At 38.3% G+C, this 20,062-nt stretch overlaps 1 protein-coding gene across 2 annotated transcripts in view; it reads left to right on the top strand.

Annotated features, from left to right (window-relative positions):
* Window positions 1–16,193: 16,193 nt before the first annotated feature.
* The window catches only part of PHF8 (PHD finger protein 8), a 30,111-nt gene continuing 26,242 nt past the window's right edge, over window positions 16,194–20,062 (top strand). Inside the window, exons 1-3 of one of the 2 annotated variants that reach the window (XM_039365998.1) lie at window positions 16,194–16,952; window positions 18,253–18,338; window positions 19,384–19,504. In XM_039365998.1, the coding sequence (XP_039221932.1) occupies window positions 16,855–16,952; window positions 18,253–18,338; window positions 19,384–19,504 (305 nt within the window). In that variant the 5' untranslated portion in view covers window positions 16,194–16,854. The remainder of the gene's footprint in view (window positions 16,953–18,252; window positions 18,339–19,383; window positions 19,505–20,062) is intronic. The other variant, XM_039365997.1, reaches the window with a different exon arrangement.

The following is a 20,062-nucleotide window of genomic DNA, read 5'->3' as shown; positions in this document are numbered from 1 at the left end:
CCCTTCAAATTTGCCACTGTGCCAATCGGATCCATAAAGGCGGCAATTTTTTAAGTTTATTTGAATTTATTTTTGTTTTTTAATTTTATAGGGGGAAGACTTTTTAGGGGGCAAGAATTATGAATATTGGATTTTGGGAAGGGGGATATTTTTAAAGGAAGAAAAAGCCAGGAAGGTTTTACTTTAAAATGGGGCAGATTTTTCCTGCCTGCCTTGTTTAATTTCTTGCCAACTCCCCCACCATCAGGCCAAATAGCAGTATTGCTTTGAGGGATGGTGATGTTGGTATGAATTAAGGGGTGTGTATGAGCGGCAATGATTTTTAAGAGAGAAAGAGTAGTACCACCACTGCAAATTATACACAAGATGTATATAGCAGTTGGTGTGTGCTTTTTATTATATATGAAAGAGAGAGAGAGAGAGAGAGATTATATTTATATATAACATGAATAGAGCTATATATAAATATGAATGCTACAAACCCGGAAGGGGTAAAAATGTTCCCGGGAGACAACTTGCGTTCCAAAGCGCTACATGTTTAATGAATTAAAGGTCTGCTTTGCCAGTTGCCAGCAATTGGGCTGTATCCTAAGGCTGCGGCAGTAGATGAGGCAGGCCTCCTGATACCAGATAGAACACTTCTTATCCTTAAACAGACAAGCACTTACTGTTACAATTCCAGGACTGTGAGCAAAATGGCTGGAGATAGCTGGGGCTGTAAAGATGTGTGGATGGATAGCCATCCAAATGGGAAAGTCATGGGGTGAGGCTGCAGAAATATTAATGCTACCCAGAAACTAAAGGGGGTGGGGTGGGATTCTAGTTCTTGTTGCCATTAAAAGGGTGACATGGGGGGGGGGAGGTTGGTTGCAGTTGCTCAGCTGGTGATTCTTTATTCTCTTCCATGGGAATCCTGCAAGTTCAATACACAATCTGAAATTTAGGATGATCGGGCCTTTTGGAAATCACCGTGCCCACCCCCCAGGCTTCACACAATCTGCTACCAATTCTTATGCTGAGGATAATGGGGAAAATTTTCAAAGACTTTCTGGAAACTGTTGAGGTTTTCAGTAGTGGAGCTAAACTCCATTGTATACACAAGTTTCTCTCCATCTCCCTGTCCTTTTGGGTTGTCTAATTTGAATTGCACCTATCCTTGCAGATCTTGTACAATCTGAAAGCCTTGAATTTTGGAAACCTGGTAAATCCATTAGAAATGTTGTGTACTGAAACAGATTTCAAATGCAGAATGTTTATATAGAGCAGGTAGTCAAAGTGGGGGGGGGCTCATATAATTTGGGGAAAGAAATAAAACAGGCTGAATATTCTGTTGGAAAGAATTTTTAAACCAGTTTCCCAGCTGCAGACATGTATGCACTTCTGCAGTGCATGTTTCTGTTTAGTTTCTTACAACTTCTATGGCACATACGTCAGATGACTTGAATAATCTAAAATGTGTTTTGATTTTTAATTTGTCATCTGCAATCAGTATCCAGTCGGCTGAATGTTTCCCTTTCTGCTTCTTCCAGCAGAGGGGCACATTAAACCACTGCCTGGAACAATATTTGGTTCCATCTCAAACCAAAATCAGGAAAGTATTCTTAATAGTGCAGAGTAATTGTATGAAATTAATTGACACAAGATAAATGTTGGTAGCTACAGCCATAGATTCTTTAGTGAATGATTCAATATATTATTGGGTAACAAGTCATGGTAACAAAATGGAATTTACACGTTCATAAGAAATATTTTTTTAAATTTCAGTTACTGCAGAGGAAAAATAAGATTGTGTTAAAAAGTGAGGGAGGGTATTGTCCAGAGGTTTAACAAATGTATTTGCCTTACTTTCTACAAATGTATAAAAGGATAGATTAATGGGTTTGAATTCTAAAACGGGGCAGGGTATCTTAGTTCTACTGCTGCCTCCATTCCCTTGAGTGAGTTATTCACCTACCAGAAGCCAAAGTAGGAAGCTCTGATCTTCCTCCTCTTAGTTTAGCTGCCAGATCATCTCATCAAAAGATTTGAACTGTTTGCTTCAGACCATTTTTGGAATCTATCTGTAACCAGTTGGCTATTTTTGCTCTACAGCTGTTGGCTCAAACTTATTGAGATGGGAAATTTCTTATATTGCTCTAAGAGCAATAGAACCTTTGGAAATGATCCATAGTTGCCAGAAAACCGGTAATACCTGAAAAAGATTATCCCTTTTAGGGGAGAACTTGACAGTAGCCAAAAGAAAAAGTTGCTTTCACCTTTGGGAAAATAGTTAGAGCGGTCAAAAACGGGTGGAGAGCATTTTTGTTTGAAAACTATCGTAGCTGTGGAATATGGAAAGTAGACTCTATTTTAGAAAACAGAGAGCTGCTATTTAAAGTAGTTTGTGATACAGAGTTTGAATATTAAGAATTACTTGATTTTTAAAAAGTATTTCTGGTAGGTGAATTTTGGAAAATCAGATGTTTTTTAATAGTCAAGGCAGTACACTTTTCAGTTGCAACAACTAGTAATTCTGATTGGCTTGACATTCTAAACATGTTGAAAAGAGAAAACTTTTGCTGGATAAACTGAAAAACTGGCAAATTGGCAGGCTTTTGTGTTCTGAAGAGCTTAATGGAGAGTTGACAAAGAGAATCATCTTATTTAAAGATAGCAGTACTACCAAGAATCATATATTTGGAGAGCATCTCACAAGCTTTTCCCCCAAAAAACAAAAATAAAATCTTTTCCTTTTTTTAAAAAAAACAATATTTATTTGCAGAATTAATGGAACTATTAAGAAGGTCTTTTAAAATCTTGATTGTTTTGTTTCTAGTCTTTGCTGATCATTTAAAGCCAGTTGTCCAATGCAAAAATTGTCTTGAACAGTCAAGCCACTTTTATTCAGAATGACTTGCATTCTATCAGTGGATTCCACTGAGCACTGATCATCTAGATCAGGGTGTCAAACTGCTGGCCCATGGGCCGATTGCATCATGCAGAGGTCGCACCATCCCAGCTCCGGCAATGCAAAAAGTTACATGTCACGTGACGCGGCAAGTTTGACACCCGTGATCTAGATTGCCTGGATAAATCTTTGATACTTGGAGTATCTATTTTTTTTTAATTACAATTGTCCCCTCTTTTCCATTTCTCTTGGTTTTTTTTCATATAACATCTTGTTGCAGTCCCTAAATAATATCTTAAATGTTCAACTTTCTTCTGCAAGAAAGCCCCAAATAAAACCCAGGTTTCCAGTAAGCAAAATGAATAAATAAATCCCAATGTACCATTTAGAATACAGTTCTTTTAGTCTTGGTATCTAGTTAGCATCCTATACCTAGAGTTATAATAGCAGATATTAATCCCAAGCTTTTGAATTTCCAGCATCGGGCATTAGATGGTATTTGGAGGGGAGATATATGTCTCTACTTCTTGCATGAAAGATCCAGCATAAATTAATAACTATATTTGCAACTATTACCTTTAGCTAAATGTGGAATCCAGTCCTGAGTTTCTCTACAGTGGCCTTAAGATTCATGCTTTTGTTTCTTTGTTCTGATAGCAGAACAAGGCAGAACTTTAAATAGCACATCAAAGAAGATTGGGGGAATCTGCTTTTTCTGCTAATATCCTGGCCCCGGTCTCAGTTGAAGCAACTGATTTGAAGAGACGGGGGCTCTCTATTATGAAATGTGCTCTAATCTGGGCCTAACAAGGAAGTGCCCTTCTATTCCCAGGATCAGGGATGGGAAAAATATGGCTTTCATGTAACCACCACAATATTTCCTGCTGCAGGTTGTTTTAACTCTTCGATTTGGAATGGGATTTCCAAGTGAACTTTGATGAATAGCTTGATATCTTCCTTTATGTCAATTTTAGTTTGACAGTATTCATGGAGTTCTTAGATCTAATCTCTGAGCTATACGCTGCTTGTTTATATTAGTCAATTATGCAGGTTTGTTAATGTGCAGATAATTTGTTATAATATCTTACAGTTTAGGGGCAGATAAGGTTGCCTCAGTTTTCTGTTATCTACAATTTCTAACCCTCTATTATTTCTAATGCTTCAGAAGAGGGAATTCCTGGGAATGGGATCAGAGTTTGATTGACTATATTGCTAAGGTAAAAAGAAAAAAAAATCTGGTCCAATCCCCATTTCCAAAGCTCTACAGAGGAATTCATGTGGTTTTATGGTCTGTTTGGGCTGTAAAAATTAATGAGTCTTGGGTGCAAACTAGCTCATTTTGCAAATAATAATAAAAATATCACAGAGTTCTGTACTGTGCTTCTAAGAGAGTGTGGAATGTGGGATTGAATATAAAAGTCATTTTGATTTTTTTAAAAAAAAATCCTAATTCTTCATGTTAACAAAGATACTCTATAAAAATGTAGGGGCCTGGGTGAAATTTCAGACCTTGAAGATGATGCCTAAATTTAATTTGGTACAGTTTTTTTTTTAACATTTTAGAAAACGGGTGTGGAAATATGCATTTGGCCATTTTATACCAGTGACAAAATTCAGTGTTTGAAGATTAAATTTTACTTGGTTTTGGTCTGGAGTATGCAGACGTAAGCCAAGCTAGTAAAAAATAAGGTTTGAAATAATGTTACTCAATTTCCCTTGACAAACATCCTGGATAATTTTTTAAATGTGTAGATGACTGAGGCATGATTTTGTTTGGAGTTGCTTACTGTATGCTGGTCCAAAACAATAGAAGGTATCATGCAGCTTTAAAATACTTAAGAGAAATGCGAAGTGCTTCCCTAGGGGCTGTAAGAGGGATAATGAAAACATGCAGTTCAAAGTCCAGTGTTGTATCAGAGCCAAAGAGATTGATAAAATTATTGATTTTGTTTCTTGTTTCTGGATCCAAAGAATCACCCCTTTCTCCATAGATATATTTAGATTTCTGAATGTATTTTTTCACCTCAGTTGGTCAAGGTGTCTTTTACCTGCATAAGTTAATACTTTCACTTACATGATCATTTCTTAAAAAGCTGCTCTGATGCGATGCACATTGCTCCATGGTACCAGAGCCAGATGACATGAACTTGTTAAATCCACAGTGAAAATTTGGTGAATGTTTTTCTAAGCAACAGTGGATTTGCATATGTTGTTGCAAACATTTACTGTCTTGCATACTGCAGTGTCCCAAATCAGGTCAGTCTGATATGGTTCTTGTCTGTAGACCTAAAATAGGAGTATTCTTTTACAATGAAGTCATTCAAACTGGAGAAAGGTTTTGTAATGAAAGCCTTTTTTTGAGAGAGAATTAAAGAAGGTTAGGATAGAGCGGATTAATATAATTTGGGGTTCTACTTTTGCAGAATGAGAGAGTTTTTTCTAGGGACCCCTCTTTTCTTTTGATCAAAATAGCCTGTCTCAGTCTATTGGCTAGGACAGGGGTAGGTAACCTGGGCTCTTTTATGACTGGCTTAGGAATTCTGGGAGTTGAAGTCCACGAGTCATAAAAGAGCCCAGGTTGCCTACCCCTGGGCTAGGAGATTAGGGGATCTGAAGTCCAACACACAGCCGGGGAAGGAATTGAATTACAGCAGGAGTATTGTGCTAGATTGGGTTGTGCTTTGAAAAACAACACATAGGGTTTTCATATTGTTATTTTTATCTTTATCGGGGGGCAAAAGAATGCAAATTCCCTATCTTTCCCTTAACTAGTAAGATGTATTTACAGCAATTACTAAAAATTTTGAGGGATCAGAAATCAAATGTTAGTACAGGTTACACTGTGCCTTTAGTAATGTTAATATTAATTTGAATTGAAACCCCAAAATGACAAACTTTCAAACTGGTGTTTTTAAAGAACAGTTTCTAACACTGAGATCCTCCTGCGAAATCTGAAATCTAAGGTATTGATTTGGAGCTGAGGGCTCAGATTTCAAAAATGCTAAACATGTAGCCTTCAAACCTTTGTATCTGAATTTAAAAATCTGGAAGAGTGTGTCATTTCAAATATGTCACTGTAAGTGAATGGTTACCACTGCTGATCATTTGGTAAAAAATAGATATTGCAAGTTTAGCCTGTTGGTGATCCTATTGGGAGTAAAAATCTAAATATACAAAGAAGCATCTATTTTTCCTACCCATACGTTTCTAGAAAGATGGAAACTTAGTGCAAGATAACCTGTGAAACTTAGAAGTTTTCAAATAGTCATGATAGGTAATGTGGAAGTTTTATAAAAAGAGAAAGGAAGAATTTTATTTATTTTTTGCATCTGTGAAAAAACTGTATGGATCACTGGAAACAAAACGGTTGCAATTAATTGCAAATGCCCAGTTCATTGAAGTTGATTTCTAGGGAAATGTTGCAACTAACTGACCCAAAGGTTTTCTCGAGCATTTGTGAAACTAGGCTGTTCTTTTTCATTTATTTCTGTAATCCTTTTGCCTGATATCCCCCATTTTGGGGCCCTTCAACTCCCATAATCCTTAAAGTAGAGATTATGGAAATTGAACTTCAGCAGTTTTGGAGAATTCCTTGCCATGGGATCCTGGTCTAGATTTCCTCTAGAACTGGATTTTTGTGTGGTATAGATTGTCAAGTATTTATCCTAGTGAATTAAGGCCCATTTACTCCACCTATGTTGTCGTGTTTATTTTAATAATTTAATTGTTGAGTTAGCATATTGTGATGTTGAAAGTTCATTGAAGTAATCTGATTCTTCCCTCTTCATCATCCAGTGAATCTTAAATTCCCAATGTGACAAAGTGTTTTTCCAAGTTCAAGCTGCATCTTTTAAAATATAGGAAGACATCTTTTAGGTAGAAAATATAAGATTAACCTTTTTAGCTTGCTGTATTTGGTTGCAGTTCTGAATTTCTAAAGCATATTTCCTGGAATCCAACAACCTTTATAAGGAATTGACCCATCAAATCATAGACATGGGGTTTTAGCATGCTTCCTTCATAATTTTGTCACCAGGGAGGGAGGGAAAGTTTAAAACCAACCTGTTGACCAAGATTACTTGCCTTTCTCTTAGGAGTCATTCATCCCATTCTGAGGCAGTACTGAACGTTGTGACTGTGGCTAGCAATTCGTAAGCTTTTGCTACCAGTTAACTTGGCTGGAACTCTTAAGAAAATGGAATATTCCAAATATACTTTAAATATAATATATACTTGAAAAGACTAGGGAGCCTTTTCAGGGAGGGACAGCTTTTAACTTTTTCTGGTGTGGTTTAGAATTCCACTCTTTCTTGGATTCAGAGTCAAACAAGTGAGCCCTTGGATCCCTGGGGGAAAGTGACAAACATTATTACAACAGGGACATGATTCTTGTGGAGGGATATGGGGGTGTCCCAATCCACAAATTATACATAGATACACTTGAGCCTGTGAAGAAGACACAGTGCCACTAACTAGCCACTTGGGCCAGAGAACCACCATTTCCCCCCCCATCACTCAACTTCAAATGTAACCTAGTGCAAACCTTAACTGTAGCTACTTGGATGAAAAGCCCATTGTACTATGGTCTCTTCTTCTAAGTAGCATGGTTAAGATTAGGCCACACAAATCCTACACAAACTACAATGTGTTCTTTTTTATTTTTAATGTAGTTAGCAGAATTTTAATATCAAGGTTGAATCATTATAGTAGCTAACTTACAACATGTACTTTGCTAAATATGCATGTACTTCTATTTTTTATGTTTTATTTTTCCCATTCTCTCCCCTCCCAAAAACCTCCTCTTCTGCTTTTTGGTTTTATCTGTGCTGATTTGTTTTGAAGTCCACCTTTAATGTTTAAAGGAAATCTAATGAACACACTATTATGAATCTTTCCATTTTTAACTATTTACTGGTCATTGCTTAAAGTCAGACGCTGTTGCTCATTCTCTAGTTATTTTTCAGATTAGATTTTTGTCCTCAATTTTGAAAAATCAACCCTTTCTTCCCACAAGCACCATATCTGTTTATAATATTACCCTTACAGATGGGATGTACACCTTTTCTGATTATAACCATTGCTCTTGTATTTTGGTAGATGCTTTGTTGATAGTAACTAAATGCCTAGTGAGATTTTTAAAAGTAAAAACAAACTCAATTGTTATTTTAAACCAGTCTTTTCCCTCATACTTTCCTTGAGTAACCTTGACATTGCATTTTTTTTACCAGATATATATCTCCACAATTGCCTTTTCAAAATGTTTAGCCTAAGATTTAAGCTTAAAAAAATACAAATCAATAATTTTGCTGAACAGAGTAAATCTGATTTTTTTCTTGTTAGTGAACCCGTCAATTGCAAGTTTCATGCTTTATTTATATGGGAATAATGATCAATACATTATTCCCTTCTACCTTTTAAAAAATATTTCTTTTTATGCTAATTAACACCTGTTCTTAGTGGATGGATAAATGTTATCTTTACTGTCCCCACCCCAATCTTGGATAATCAAATTCCCATCTCCCCAATCCTTGCACCCCACAACATACTCCATAGGTTGTCGGGTTTTTTAATCAGTGTAAGTTTGGACAGGTTGCTCTAAATCAGGGGAAATCGCAGTAGGTTTGTGATCAGAAAGCTTGGGTGTCTTTTGGGAATGTTTTTTGCTGGTGGAATCTTGGCGCGCTGTTCATCTGTTGATGATGGAGAAAGACTTACAGTGCTTAATAAAGTTTATTCTTTTAGTAAAGAAAAAGTGGTGTCTCTTTTATTTTAAGCTCCATATAATTAGGCCACCATTTCAAGTCACTACTAGTGTAAGCTGCAACTCTGCAGAAACTGCTGGAGGGGAAAACTCCAAATTGTAACATGCAAAGAAGAAATCCATTTCATAAAAAATAGTATCTAAGAGTTCCAGTAGCCAAATTTCAGTAGATGTTGCTTCTCCCAATTATAGAACATTATAGTTTCTGTTCTATAAACTACATAGAATATATTTATCAAATTTTTATGGCTGTCCATATCACAGAAAGTGACTCTGAGCAGTGTACAACATCCGATACAATATAAAGCAATTGTTACTGAAAAAAATAATTGTAAAAACATTAAAAATGATAAAAGCAATAGTTTTCTTGTTTAAAAGAAAAAACAACATAAATGGGGGATGTTAATAATAACAGAGCCACCTCACTAGTTCACTCAGGTCCCTGCTGACAAAACCAGGTCTTGAGAGATTTTCAAAAACTCAGGAGAGATGAAGCTGATGTCATTTGGGGCGGGGGAAGAGTACACAATGTGGGTGCAACAGCAGAAAAGATCTATTGCCTTGGGTCAATCAAATGTGTACCAAATATATATAAACTGAAATTAGGGGACTGGAGGCTAAAACATATAAGGAACAGTTGCTGGAATTGGGTATGTCTAGTTTAATGAAGGGAAGGACGAGGGGGGACATGATAGCAGTGTTCCAATATCTCAGGCTGCCACAAAAAAGAGGGAGTCAAGCTATTCTCCAAAGCGCCTGAAGGCAGAACAAGAAGCAATGGGTGGAAACTAACCAAGGAGAGAAGCAACCTAGAACTAAGGAGAAATTTCCTGACAGAACAATTAACCAGTGGAACAACCTGCCTCCAGAAGCGGTGAATGCTCCCAACACTGGAAGTTTTTAAGAAGATACTGGACAGCCATTTGTCCAAAACGGTATAGGGTTTCCTGCCTGAGCAGGGGATTGGACTAGATGACCTCCAAGGTCCCTTCCAACTTTATTATTACTATTATGAAGATGATTGTTTTATTTGTATCTCCATAAAACAATGATCAGCATGGATATGCTAAATTCAAGCAAGGTGTTATGTAATGGTACCCAAATGTGTACTATAGTAGATGGGAACCTACTTGGGGAAAGGGGAAGAGAAGAAAATAGTTTACATTACAAATGTTATGGGTTCAATTGTTGCACTTCTGTGCTTACAGGCTTTTTTCTCAACTGAAGGTGTATGTAAGTGCTAACAGTTACTTAATATACATCACGCATGGAATTACAGTTCCAGGAAAAGGAATGATAGCTCAGAGTAACAGATAAAAGAAAATATCTTAAATCTTAAGGAATAGAAGAAAAAATGAAATTTAAAACAGATCTGTGCCTGAAACATACAATTACGGCACTATATATTTACTTGTGCCTACTATTCCTTGATATGACTATGTGCAGTCCAAAAGACAGTACCACAAATACCAAATTTATGTTATAACTAAGCCCACATTTTCTAATCTTTTGGAAAATGATTGTTATGGTTTAACTCAATCTTTATATGGTAATGGACAATTAATTATCATCTATCCTTTAATTAGCTAGAGTGTTGTGATGGTTACTGAATACAGATGGAATACTCGACTTGGCTATAGGAAGAGGGATACTCTTGAAATCTAATCTTAAAGAGTGGGAAAAACACTCTTGATTTCTGCTCTGAAACATGGATGACACTTTAACCTTGCAGGGAAACCTAATGCGTTATCAGTCATAAGGATCACCAGTACATAATTCTAGGCCCCAATTCTAACTCATATTTAGAATTTGTGCAACAATGATCCAACCCTCAAAAATCTAGCAAAAAAAATACAGCAACCCCCAGATTACAGGAAATTATTTTTTTAATATATTTTATTGATTTTTTACAGTAACAATCTTTAGTGCTTAGTAAACAGTGTTGTCTGGGTTCATATATTTTAAAAATAATTTCTATAATTCCATAATCTATTAATGATATATTTCTTTGATCTTCTCTTCTTCCAATATTATTTTATCAACATTAAGCAAATGTAGTTCTTAATACATACATACATATATATATATATATATATATATATATATATATATATATATATATATATATATATGTTAGTGTTGTCTGGAGTTCAATATATTTTAAAACATAATTTCTATAATTCCATAATCTATTAATGATATATTTCTTATATCTAGGCTATTCATTACCAATATATATTTATCAACATTAAGCAAATGATAGGACTAACTTAGTATATATCATATATATATATATATATATATATATATATATATATATATATATATATATATATATATATATATATATATATGTCTTTGGTTATTCGGTTTTTTTCCCACATAAAATTGGAAGTGTCTTGGCGACGTTTTGACGAAGTCTCATTCGTCATCTTCAGGCTGGTGCTTTCGGCTTCGTGCTTCTAGGAGCAATGTGTGATTGTAGCTGTTTCCTCCTTTTAACTGCCAGTGGGAGTATGAACTGATTGGATGAGAGCTTGGCTGTGCTCTGATTGGATGGAGGTGTGTTCTGATTGGTTAGGAGCTTGGCTGTGCTCTGATTGGCTGGGGGGTTGGCTGTGCTCTGATTGGCTGGGGGAGTATTCTGTTTGGGTGGGGGCTTTGTTGTGCTCAGGTTAGTCTGAGTTGCAGGGGGATTTAAAATGGTGAGCTGCATTGCTATTTTTTGGCTTCGCGTTCGTGGTCGTGCCTGCTCTTCATGGAGGGTGTCAGTTTGCTTCATGTATGGATTGGAGGGGTTTAAAGTGGCTAATGATGAAGCTGTGGTCTGGCTTCTGGTTTGTGGTCGTGCCTCATCATCGGTGTGGCTTTGGGTTTGCTTTTTGCGTGGATGTGTGGTGGTGACATCCTGTGTGGTTTTTGTGAGTGTGGGTCTGGTGTCATTTTTTGTGTTAGGGAGTCGTTTGTCAATAAGGGCGGGTTTCCAAATGGCTGGTAGGCGGGAGGTATCATCTCATTTGTGTGTGTGTGTGTGTGTGTGTGTGTGTGTATATATATATATATATATATATATACACACACACACACACGGTTGAATATATTTTTCATGTGTTTGTACAAATAATCAGCATATAACATCTTTTCTGATCCACTTATGTTTCAATTATATTCATAAAAGTCATTAAGTCACTATATATCTGTTTTCAAGATTCTTATTTAAGTTTAATTTCCCCTCTATATTCAAACCATTCTTATCAGTCATAATTTTCTCAGTGTTAATTACCTTTAAATATCTAAACTTTTTATTCACATACACCATCCCAATATTTTTATATTTCATATATTATAAAGAATACTATATTACTTATATATCTTATCCTTCTTACTGTAGGGCCCCTTTATATCCATGTTTATTTATTCTTTTAACCATATTCAAACAAGTGTTTAATCATATAGTACTCCATCTGGTAGGTGAAATCAAATCTCTTGAATCTAACTCTAGCCTTCTTCTTTTGCAAAGTAATTTTCCAAGTCAGTATATTCAGCTTGCAAGAGGATTCATTCTGTACTTTTGTGAATGTTGTTGGGAATAGAAAAGACAAGTTAGGTAAAATGTGTGTTTTTTGTCTCCCAAACTCTAATAATTCTCCTGGCTGCTGTATAATCCATTTTGTTAGATCTTCTTTCCTATCTTCAAGTTTATTTTGAAGTTCTGAAAAATATCTTTTCCATTTCCATTGTGGGAAAATCTTGCAAGTTTTCTTTTGTTTGTATTAGACTGTAGTTCTCTTCATTTGTAGCTTCCCTCTTTGGATCCCTGTCCTCTAGTTTGTATTCTGTTATCTGGTTTGTTTGTTCATTCTTTGTCGTTTTCTGAGTTTTTTAATTGTAGGTTTAAGTTAAAGATGTGTTCATTTATGTTGTCAAAGTTGTTTTTAATCTCATCATGATTTGAAACCATTGTCATTTGAATCTGTCATAGCATTGCATACATTTCCTCCTGGAAAGTATTTGCCTTGTCTTGAAGTATTGCTCCTGCAGATCTTTGATGTTCCAGGCTAGAGCCTTCAGAAGGATATATTAGGTGTGGTTTCCTGCCACTTTTTGATAGGTATGTAACATCCATTTTGTCTCTTCCCTCCACATAGTGTTTCACTGGTTCCGTAGTCTCTGTAATTAGCCTTGTCAAACCAGCCAATCTTAAAGTCCAAATAACCAAATCTTACATAGTTCTTATCTTTATATATGGTTTTTATAATCCAATGTGTTTCCAATTATCAAAGCACAATAAAAGCAGTGAGAATAATTTTCGCACAATACTGGAAGAATGAAGGATTGCCATCAGAAGAAGAAATAATCAGGAAAATATTGGAATGTGCAGAGATGGACAGACTAACTATGAGACTGAAAGATAACGAAGACACAGATTACTATCAAATTTCGGATTTATTTTATTGTTGGTTAGAGGAAAGAATGAAGGATTAGGAATTGAATATGTATTAGCATAGCTAATCCCAGACAACTCGTTGATTGGAAAAATTAACATATGTTTATGGGGAAAAAAACAATAAAATCTTTTTTAAAAAGCCAGTATTATATAATAGTTCTTCTATTTAGGGGTCTTACAATTATCAGCCAGTTGGATTTAGAGTCCAGAATGTTTAACCACCTAGGAGCTTTCCAGTAAATTCCCCCCCCATAAGATTAGCCAAAAGTCAAGGTTTTTCTTTCTCTGTAAACAATTCTTGAGTTTAGAAATCACAGCTAAATATAATCCCAAAAGGTCAGCAGTTTTAAAACAAGTATAGTTCTCACTCTGTAGTAGGTAGCCCAGTGTGTTTTCTTTCCTCTGTTCCTAGCTGTTCTCTATTTGGTGAGAAGCCACTGAGGTTCAAAGGAACAAGTTGTTCTTTATTTCTGGGCGTCTTGCCAATTTCTGAGTTCTATGCTCTAATCATTCATTTTCCACTAGGTGTCAGTAGCCATTCATTTTCCAACTTTTAAAGCAAAAAGTTATTTTCTTGTAATTTCATCAATACTCTTTCAGATGTAAAGTCTTAACAGTTTTCATGATTTTCAGATTTATCCAGACTGTAGTATTATTAAGTTCATTTCAATATATTTCTGACCCCCCGCTTCCGTCTATAGAAGGGTGGGGAGTGTGGTCCTCTCCTTTCTCACTTTCGGAGGATTTTTTGCTTCTTGGGGATCTTTTCCAGGAAATCAGTTACAAAATAGAAGAGAGAAAAATCAAGATTCTCACCCAGTTCCAAGCACGCTGTTCATGGTTGCTCTAGTTAGTGCTTTTGGACTTCAGCTGCTGGTAGCTTGGGGTAGTCACTGGTGTGCAGCTAGCCTTTCTCCTGTCGGGTTGAAGGGCTTCCTCCAGATCAAATGGATTCTTTGTCGCCTCTCCAGGGCAACTTTAGACCCATTTAGAGTCCCCTGGCACGGCAAAACCAACCGTAAGGTGCAGAGCTCTGAAATCCCTCGGCCGTGTGCTATGGTGCAAAATCAGAAGTCCCAGATTACAGGAAATTAGATATAGACTGGAACCTTGTTGTTTTATAGAAAAATTGTTCCTTTGTTATGCTTTGCTGTTTCTGATTCTGTTCTGCCTGTATGAGCAAGTGCATTTTTTTGATTGAAGAGAACTGATTAGTATTCTTTTTAGAAGATTTTTTCCCCTTTAATCTCCCATCTAGTTTCTTAATCTTGAAGAATATAAACTTGTTGAACCAGTACATTCATTCTAAAAGACTGAAAATTACCCTGAAGGTGCAACACAAATCATCCATTAGTGCCACCCAGGTAATTTCTATCTGATGCCATTGCCTAAATCATGATTTAAAAGGGTTTAAACAATCCACTTTCTGTTGAAGCTGGAGCACCACTGTTTTCTCTATAAACTTCTCTAAAAAGGGGAGTTGGCGGAGAAAAAGCTGAGTATCTGTATCCTGAATTGTACCTCATCGTGTGCTGATGGATAAGCTTGTCCAATGGCTTCATGTACATGTTAAAAGTGGAGAAAGCACTGAGACACCCTGCAAATCAGGGGCCAAATGTGGCACTCTCCCCACACCCCACCACTGACTGGAACTGGTCTCAAAGGAAGAGAACCAGCATAATACAGTGCTGCCCACATCCAATCCCTGGAGCCAATCTAGAAAACTATCAGGCTTAAAGGTATTGAAAGTTGCTGAGAAGTCAAGAAGAGCAAGGATGGTCAAACTACCTCTTCCCCCATCCATTTTGGTCCTGTAACCAGGCCTGAATCCAGACTGAAAGGGGTCCACATAGTCCCCTTCATTGAAGATCCTCTGAAGCTGCTCCGTGACCACCTGAAAAATGAAGGTTAGAGATTGGGCAATTTTTTTTACAAGCATTTTAACTCCCAAATTATCCTAAATTTAATTTTTGTGTTGTCCATCAACCCAATTCTGCCTTTTACCCTAAAATAATTGTAACACAAGAGTCAGTTTGGTTTAGGCTAGGAAACTAGAGACCGAGTTTGAGACCAATCCTTCTCCTTCAGCTCTAGGAAGAACAAAAGGCAATGACAAACCACTTCTGAAAATGTTGCCAAGAAAATTGCAGGAACCCGTTTAGGCAGTCATGTACACCCAGATCGACAAAATAAATAAATAAAACACACACACAGCAGACTCCTAAACCTGTCGCACACACCAAGCTCCATCACATGCTCTATTTCAGTTGGTCCTGCAGACTCAGTTTCATACATATATGTTCCATGCAGTCGTAAATCCAACGAAATAAACTCGGCATTTCCCCCACAAAAGAGAAGGACTGAATTTTGAAAACATAGGCTGACGCATAGATGATTAAGCGGGTAATCTCAAGTAACGAAACGAGTTCCGGGAAGGACAATCCGTCGGCGCTACACTAAAATCCGGATCTCCCATCGCTTCCGGTATTTATCCCCCGTGTCTCAAAAATAACCCAAATATCCCGCCTTCTTTCGTGGCGTCTGAGGGCGCTCTATCCGTCGCTCCATTTCTCTCTATGGTAAAACTCTCTCCTTGACCCGCTTCCCTAAATGGCTGCCGCAATCGTCGTTAGACGTTGCTTGCCTTGCGGCCCCAGCGCCACTCTCAAGATGGCTTCCCCGCGTTCCCATGCCTTGCCTCTCCTAAGATGGCCGCCAGCCCCTCCTCTATTCCCTTCCTCTCCCTTCCCTTGTTTTGAATAAAACTTTATTGGGAAGCTGGAAAAGAAAACCCCAGGACCTTAGGCCTCGCGGAGGCCTTTTCAGCGGCCGAAAAGCCTAGAGGAATTGCTTTTGCTTCGTGAAGGCCTCAATCCCCGTCCTGGCGTTGTCGCTTCCGCCGGGGAGAAGGTGCCGGGATCTGGCGTGCGAATCAGCAGTCTCGCGTCCGCCTTCGGCTCCGGGGCAAGAAGAAAGGCGGGAGGGGGGGGTTTGAGAGAAATCTTTTGATTTAAAAGAGGGAGAGCCCCAAGCCAAAATCGTGGGAGTAAGGGGGAGCTTGGATGGGAATTGAGGGAGGGAGGGAAGGAGGGAAACAATGATTTCGCTCTTTCGGGGAGAAGGAAATTCAGAGGTTGTCCTTGGAGAGCGGGGCAGCCGTAGCGCGCTTTGTCGGGGCTGAGGAAGAGCTGAGGGGTCTCCCCCCGCCGGGGACGAAGTGGGAGAAGAAAGAAGGGGAAAGCAGGTTCTGCCGATTGGACGGAGACTCCCTTAATTCGGGAGGGAGATCGGGGATCCCCTTTCCACCACCACCCCCCTTGGAAGGGGAAAGGAGCCTGCAAACTTCTGGACGGAGCGGGGAGGAGGCGTTGCGAGCTCGGGGGAAAAATGTTTCGGAGGATTTCGGATTCTTAGGGAAAGCCCTCTTGAAACGCGAGGTTTGTCAGGGAACGGGTTCGGAGGCGATCTGCGGAGGAGACCAGTTTGTTTGCTTGTTGGTTTGTTTTTGTTTCTGCCGGCCGGACTTTTTCAGGGTCACAATTGCATTTTGCACAAAAGTTGGTGCCTTGAGAGGTTGGGTGCGTGTGCGTGAATGAATTTTTTTTTTAATCCTCACTTAACCCCAGCTGGGACAGGACTTTTCCTTCAGGCCTCGGCATGAGAAGCCTCTCCTCCAGCTTGCCCTAGCGGACAGTTTGATATCATTTGATTCCCGAGGGTCTTCCTTTGCTTGAACTTGGAGCAGCCCCTTCCTCCACCATGGCCTCTGTGCCAGTGTATTGTCTCTGTCGCCTGCCTTACGATGTCACCCGCTTCATGATCGAGTGTGATGCTTGCCAGGACTGGTTCCATGGCAGGTGAGAAACAAATGTTGAGTGGAAATGGCTGTTTGCAGATCTTGGCCACACTGAACTGCCTAAGCCTGTTTTCTCTTTCAGTGCTAATGTAAATGGACGTTTTCCAGGGCACGGGTAACATATAGCACTAAGTCTTAGCGGGTGGTTGCATTCAGAATTGTTTAGCTGACTAAGATTTATGTAGTTGAAATTCATGTTGCAAAAATTGGGTGGTTAAACTCTTCAATGAGGCATTAAAAAAAAAAAACCCTTGTCCCTAGTAATTAATGGTACCCTGTCTCTACATTGGGATGCTTGTAGTAGTCAGAGGCAACAAATATTTAGAGAGTCAGAGGATTAATCTATATAAAGGTGCTCCTGGCATGATTCATACAGATGTGGTGGGTTTTTTTTTTTTTTTTTTTTGGCAACAAAACTTGGGTACAAAACTAAGATGAGTTAAACCAAAGGTAGGTGATGAAGTTGGATTCCCAATTAACCAGCATTATAAAGAATCAAGAAATAAGGGAATTTTATAAAGAACCAAGAAATAAGGGAATCGTATCCCATAATTCTGAAAGGAGGGAGTTCATTATCATTGCCGTAAGCCTTAATAATGCCAATCAATTTGGACTGAAGTAGGCTTACATAGCAAGAAGTGTTTTGAGTATGGTCCACTAAGAAACAGTGAAATAAATACATTCCCTCAGATAAACCGGCATTCATTGTGTCTGGAGTGACCCGCTCAAGAATAAGCAGAATCACAAAGATGTTCACTAAAGACATGCACAACAGCTTTCAGCCTATTCTTGTTGTGTTTCAACTCCACACCACTTCCTGTTCCTTTCTACCTCAGACGACTTTTGTGTAATACTTTTTATGCTGAAGATGACTTTTTGGTAAAGTTATTGCTAAATGCCTTTACTCTGTAGAATGTTCAGATAAATCAAAGTGAATCTGGATAGTAGTTGAACTTCAGGAGGACTGCTTGATGCTTCGTCTCAATATGGGTATTGAATTATGCTGGTTAGAATATGAAAATTTCTTGGACTGGATCAGAAACACATCCTCCATCAAGGAAAGGGTGTGCTCATTCCCTCCAGTATCTTCCCCAGGCACCCTCCCTGTCTTTAGCCTAGAAGCACTAGGCCTGCAGAACAGACATTCAGAATTCACCTACACCTGTGATTCAGAGTTGTGATAGCTTCCAGGATCTTTGCCGGGCTGTCATCCAGGCTAGACGTTTCAGAAGAAGATACTTGAGTCTAACTTTTTAAAGTCAGTGTTGATCAAGGTAAGCAATTTTCTTTCTCTCTTCAAGCTGCGTTGGAGTTGAAGAGGATGCGGCAGTTGACATTGACTTATATCACTGCCCCAACTGTGAACTGCTTCACGGACCGTCTGTCAGTAAGTTTATGTCTCTTTATATTTTTCACTTCCAAGAAGATAAAATACAATGTAAACAAACATACTGATGACTGCATGGTTGATATTTCATTACGAATGCCAAAATATATGGTGTATGGTACAAATTCTTGTGAACAAGAACTTAAAAAAATACATATTTGTAGTGGAACAGAGTCTGCCAGCTAAAGAAAACTGAAGAGAATCTTTTTTGACAACTTTGCACAGTTCTTCCTGCATGCCTAACCCAGTTTCCTTACCTTTATGGCAGGCTTGTCAAACTGCTGGCCCGCGGGCCGGATGCATCACACCGAAACCGCACCCACCGTATTTCTGGCAATGGGGGAAAAGGCGCAATATGTCGCTCAATGTCACGTGACATCGCGAGTTTGACATGCCTGCTTTATGGGCTGCTGTTCTACTGTTTATATTCTTTTACAATGAGTATAGGTCCTGGACTTTTATGACAAGTAAACAACTACAGAGTTTTACTTATATCTACAGCTATAAAAATTCTGTTCAACCATTTCTACCCCAGTTAGGCACGTTGAGCAAATGTGTGCCATCTGGTTCTGTGTGCATAATTTGTGTGCTTATTCATTCTAATTATATAATCAAATAAATAATAAACATACATTGCACAATCTGTTTTTAAAAAGCCTTCACTGATCTAGTCAACTTGTTAGCTCAGCCCCGATAGGTAAAATTTTTCAGCAAACCTTTTGACTTCTGAAATTCCAGTAGATACTGATGACATTTTTCAAGCTTGTGGTTTGCAATCATCAAAATTACCTGTTTTTAATCAATTGTTTATATGTATCTATACATCATCTGTTGGTGTTCTGGCAGATGATTATTGATATTGGGCAGGCTTACTTCATCAGTGGTCTTGCCAGATTCTTCGTAGGAAATAGAAGCATTACGTTGACTGCCTTGAGTTGAGCAAAATAGAAGTGGGATATCATCAACATCATCATCTCTGCACTGCTTTTGTTGAATTGCCCATATGCTTCTGTATATATTTTGATTTCGTCTCTCCCTCCCTCAGTGAAACGACGCCGAGGAAATCCAAAACAGACTGAATCCTCTGTGAACAAAGAGGTTGGCAAGACGGTGAAGACCGGTAGCAGTCAATTCATCAAAGAACTTCGCAGCAGGACATTTCCTAGGTGAGATCATGCTTGATGGATGTTTTAGCAATTAAAGAAAGGGGAAAAAAGGGGCATTTCAAATAGCCATATTGTGGGATAACTGGTTGATTTCTAGCTAAATTGAAGCCTTTCTTTCAGTTCCTCAGGACAATTTTATTGTAAAACTTGTTCAAAAAGAATTCCTCTGCTCAAGAATGGGCAGTATTTAATGAACTACAACTTCCATCAGCTTTCACTACTACCTTTCCTTTAGAACAGGGGTGTCAAACTGCCAGCACACGGGCCGGATGCATCATGGCAAAACCGTACTCACCCCATTGCCGGCAATGGAAAAAAAGTCACAATACGTCGTAACATGTCACATGACGTTGCAAGTTTGACACCCCTGCTTTAGAAGGATGCTGAGAGCTGTAATTCTGCAACTTCTGAAATGCCTTGCCAAGATTTACTGATCTGCAGTCTCTCGGATAGCAACGATCGGCAGGGTAGAATTAATAAACTTGCCCAGCGATAATGTCAAGACTGCTTTAACTTTGGTGAAACAATTAAATACATTTATTTCTTTGGTGCATTTTC

The sequence above is a fragment of the Crotalus tigris genome, unplaced genomic scaffold (genome assembly GCF_016545835.1).
Source record: "Crotalus tigris isolate CLP2741 ecotype Arizona unplaced genomic scaffold, ASM1654583v1 scf7180000020218.1340706, whole genome shotgun sequence".
In the NCBI taxonomy this organism is placed as follows: Eukaryota; Metazoa; Chordata; class Lepidosauria; order Squamata; family Viperidae; genus Crotalus; species Crotalus tigris.
Note: the sequence above shows the minus strand (reverse complement) of the source record. Positions and strands in the feature narration are given on the sequence as shown.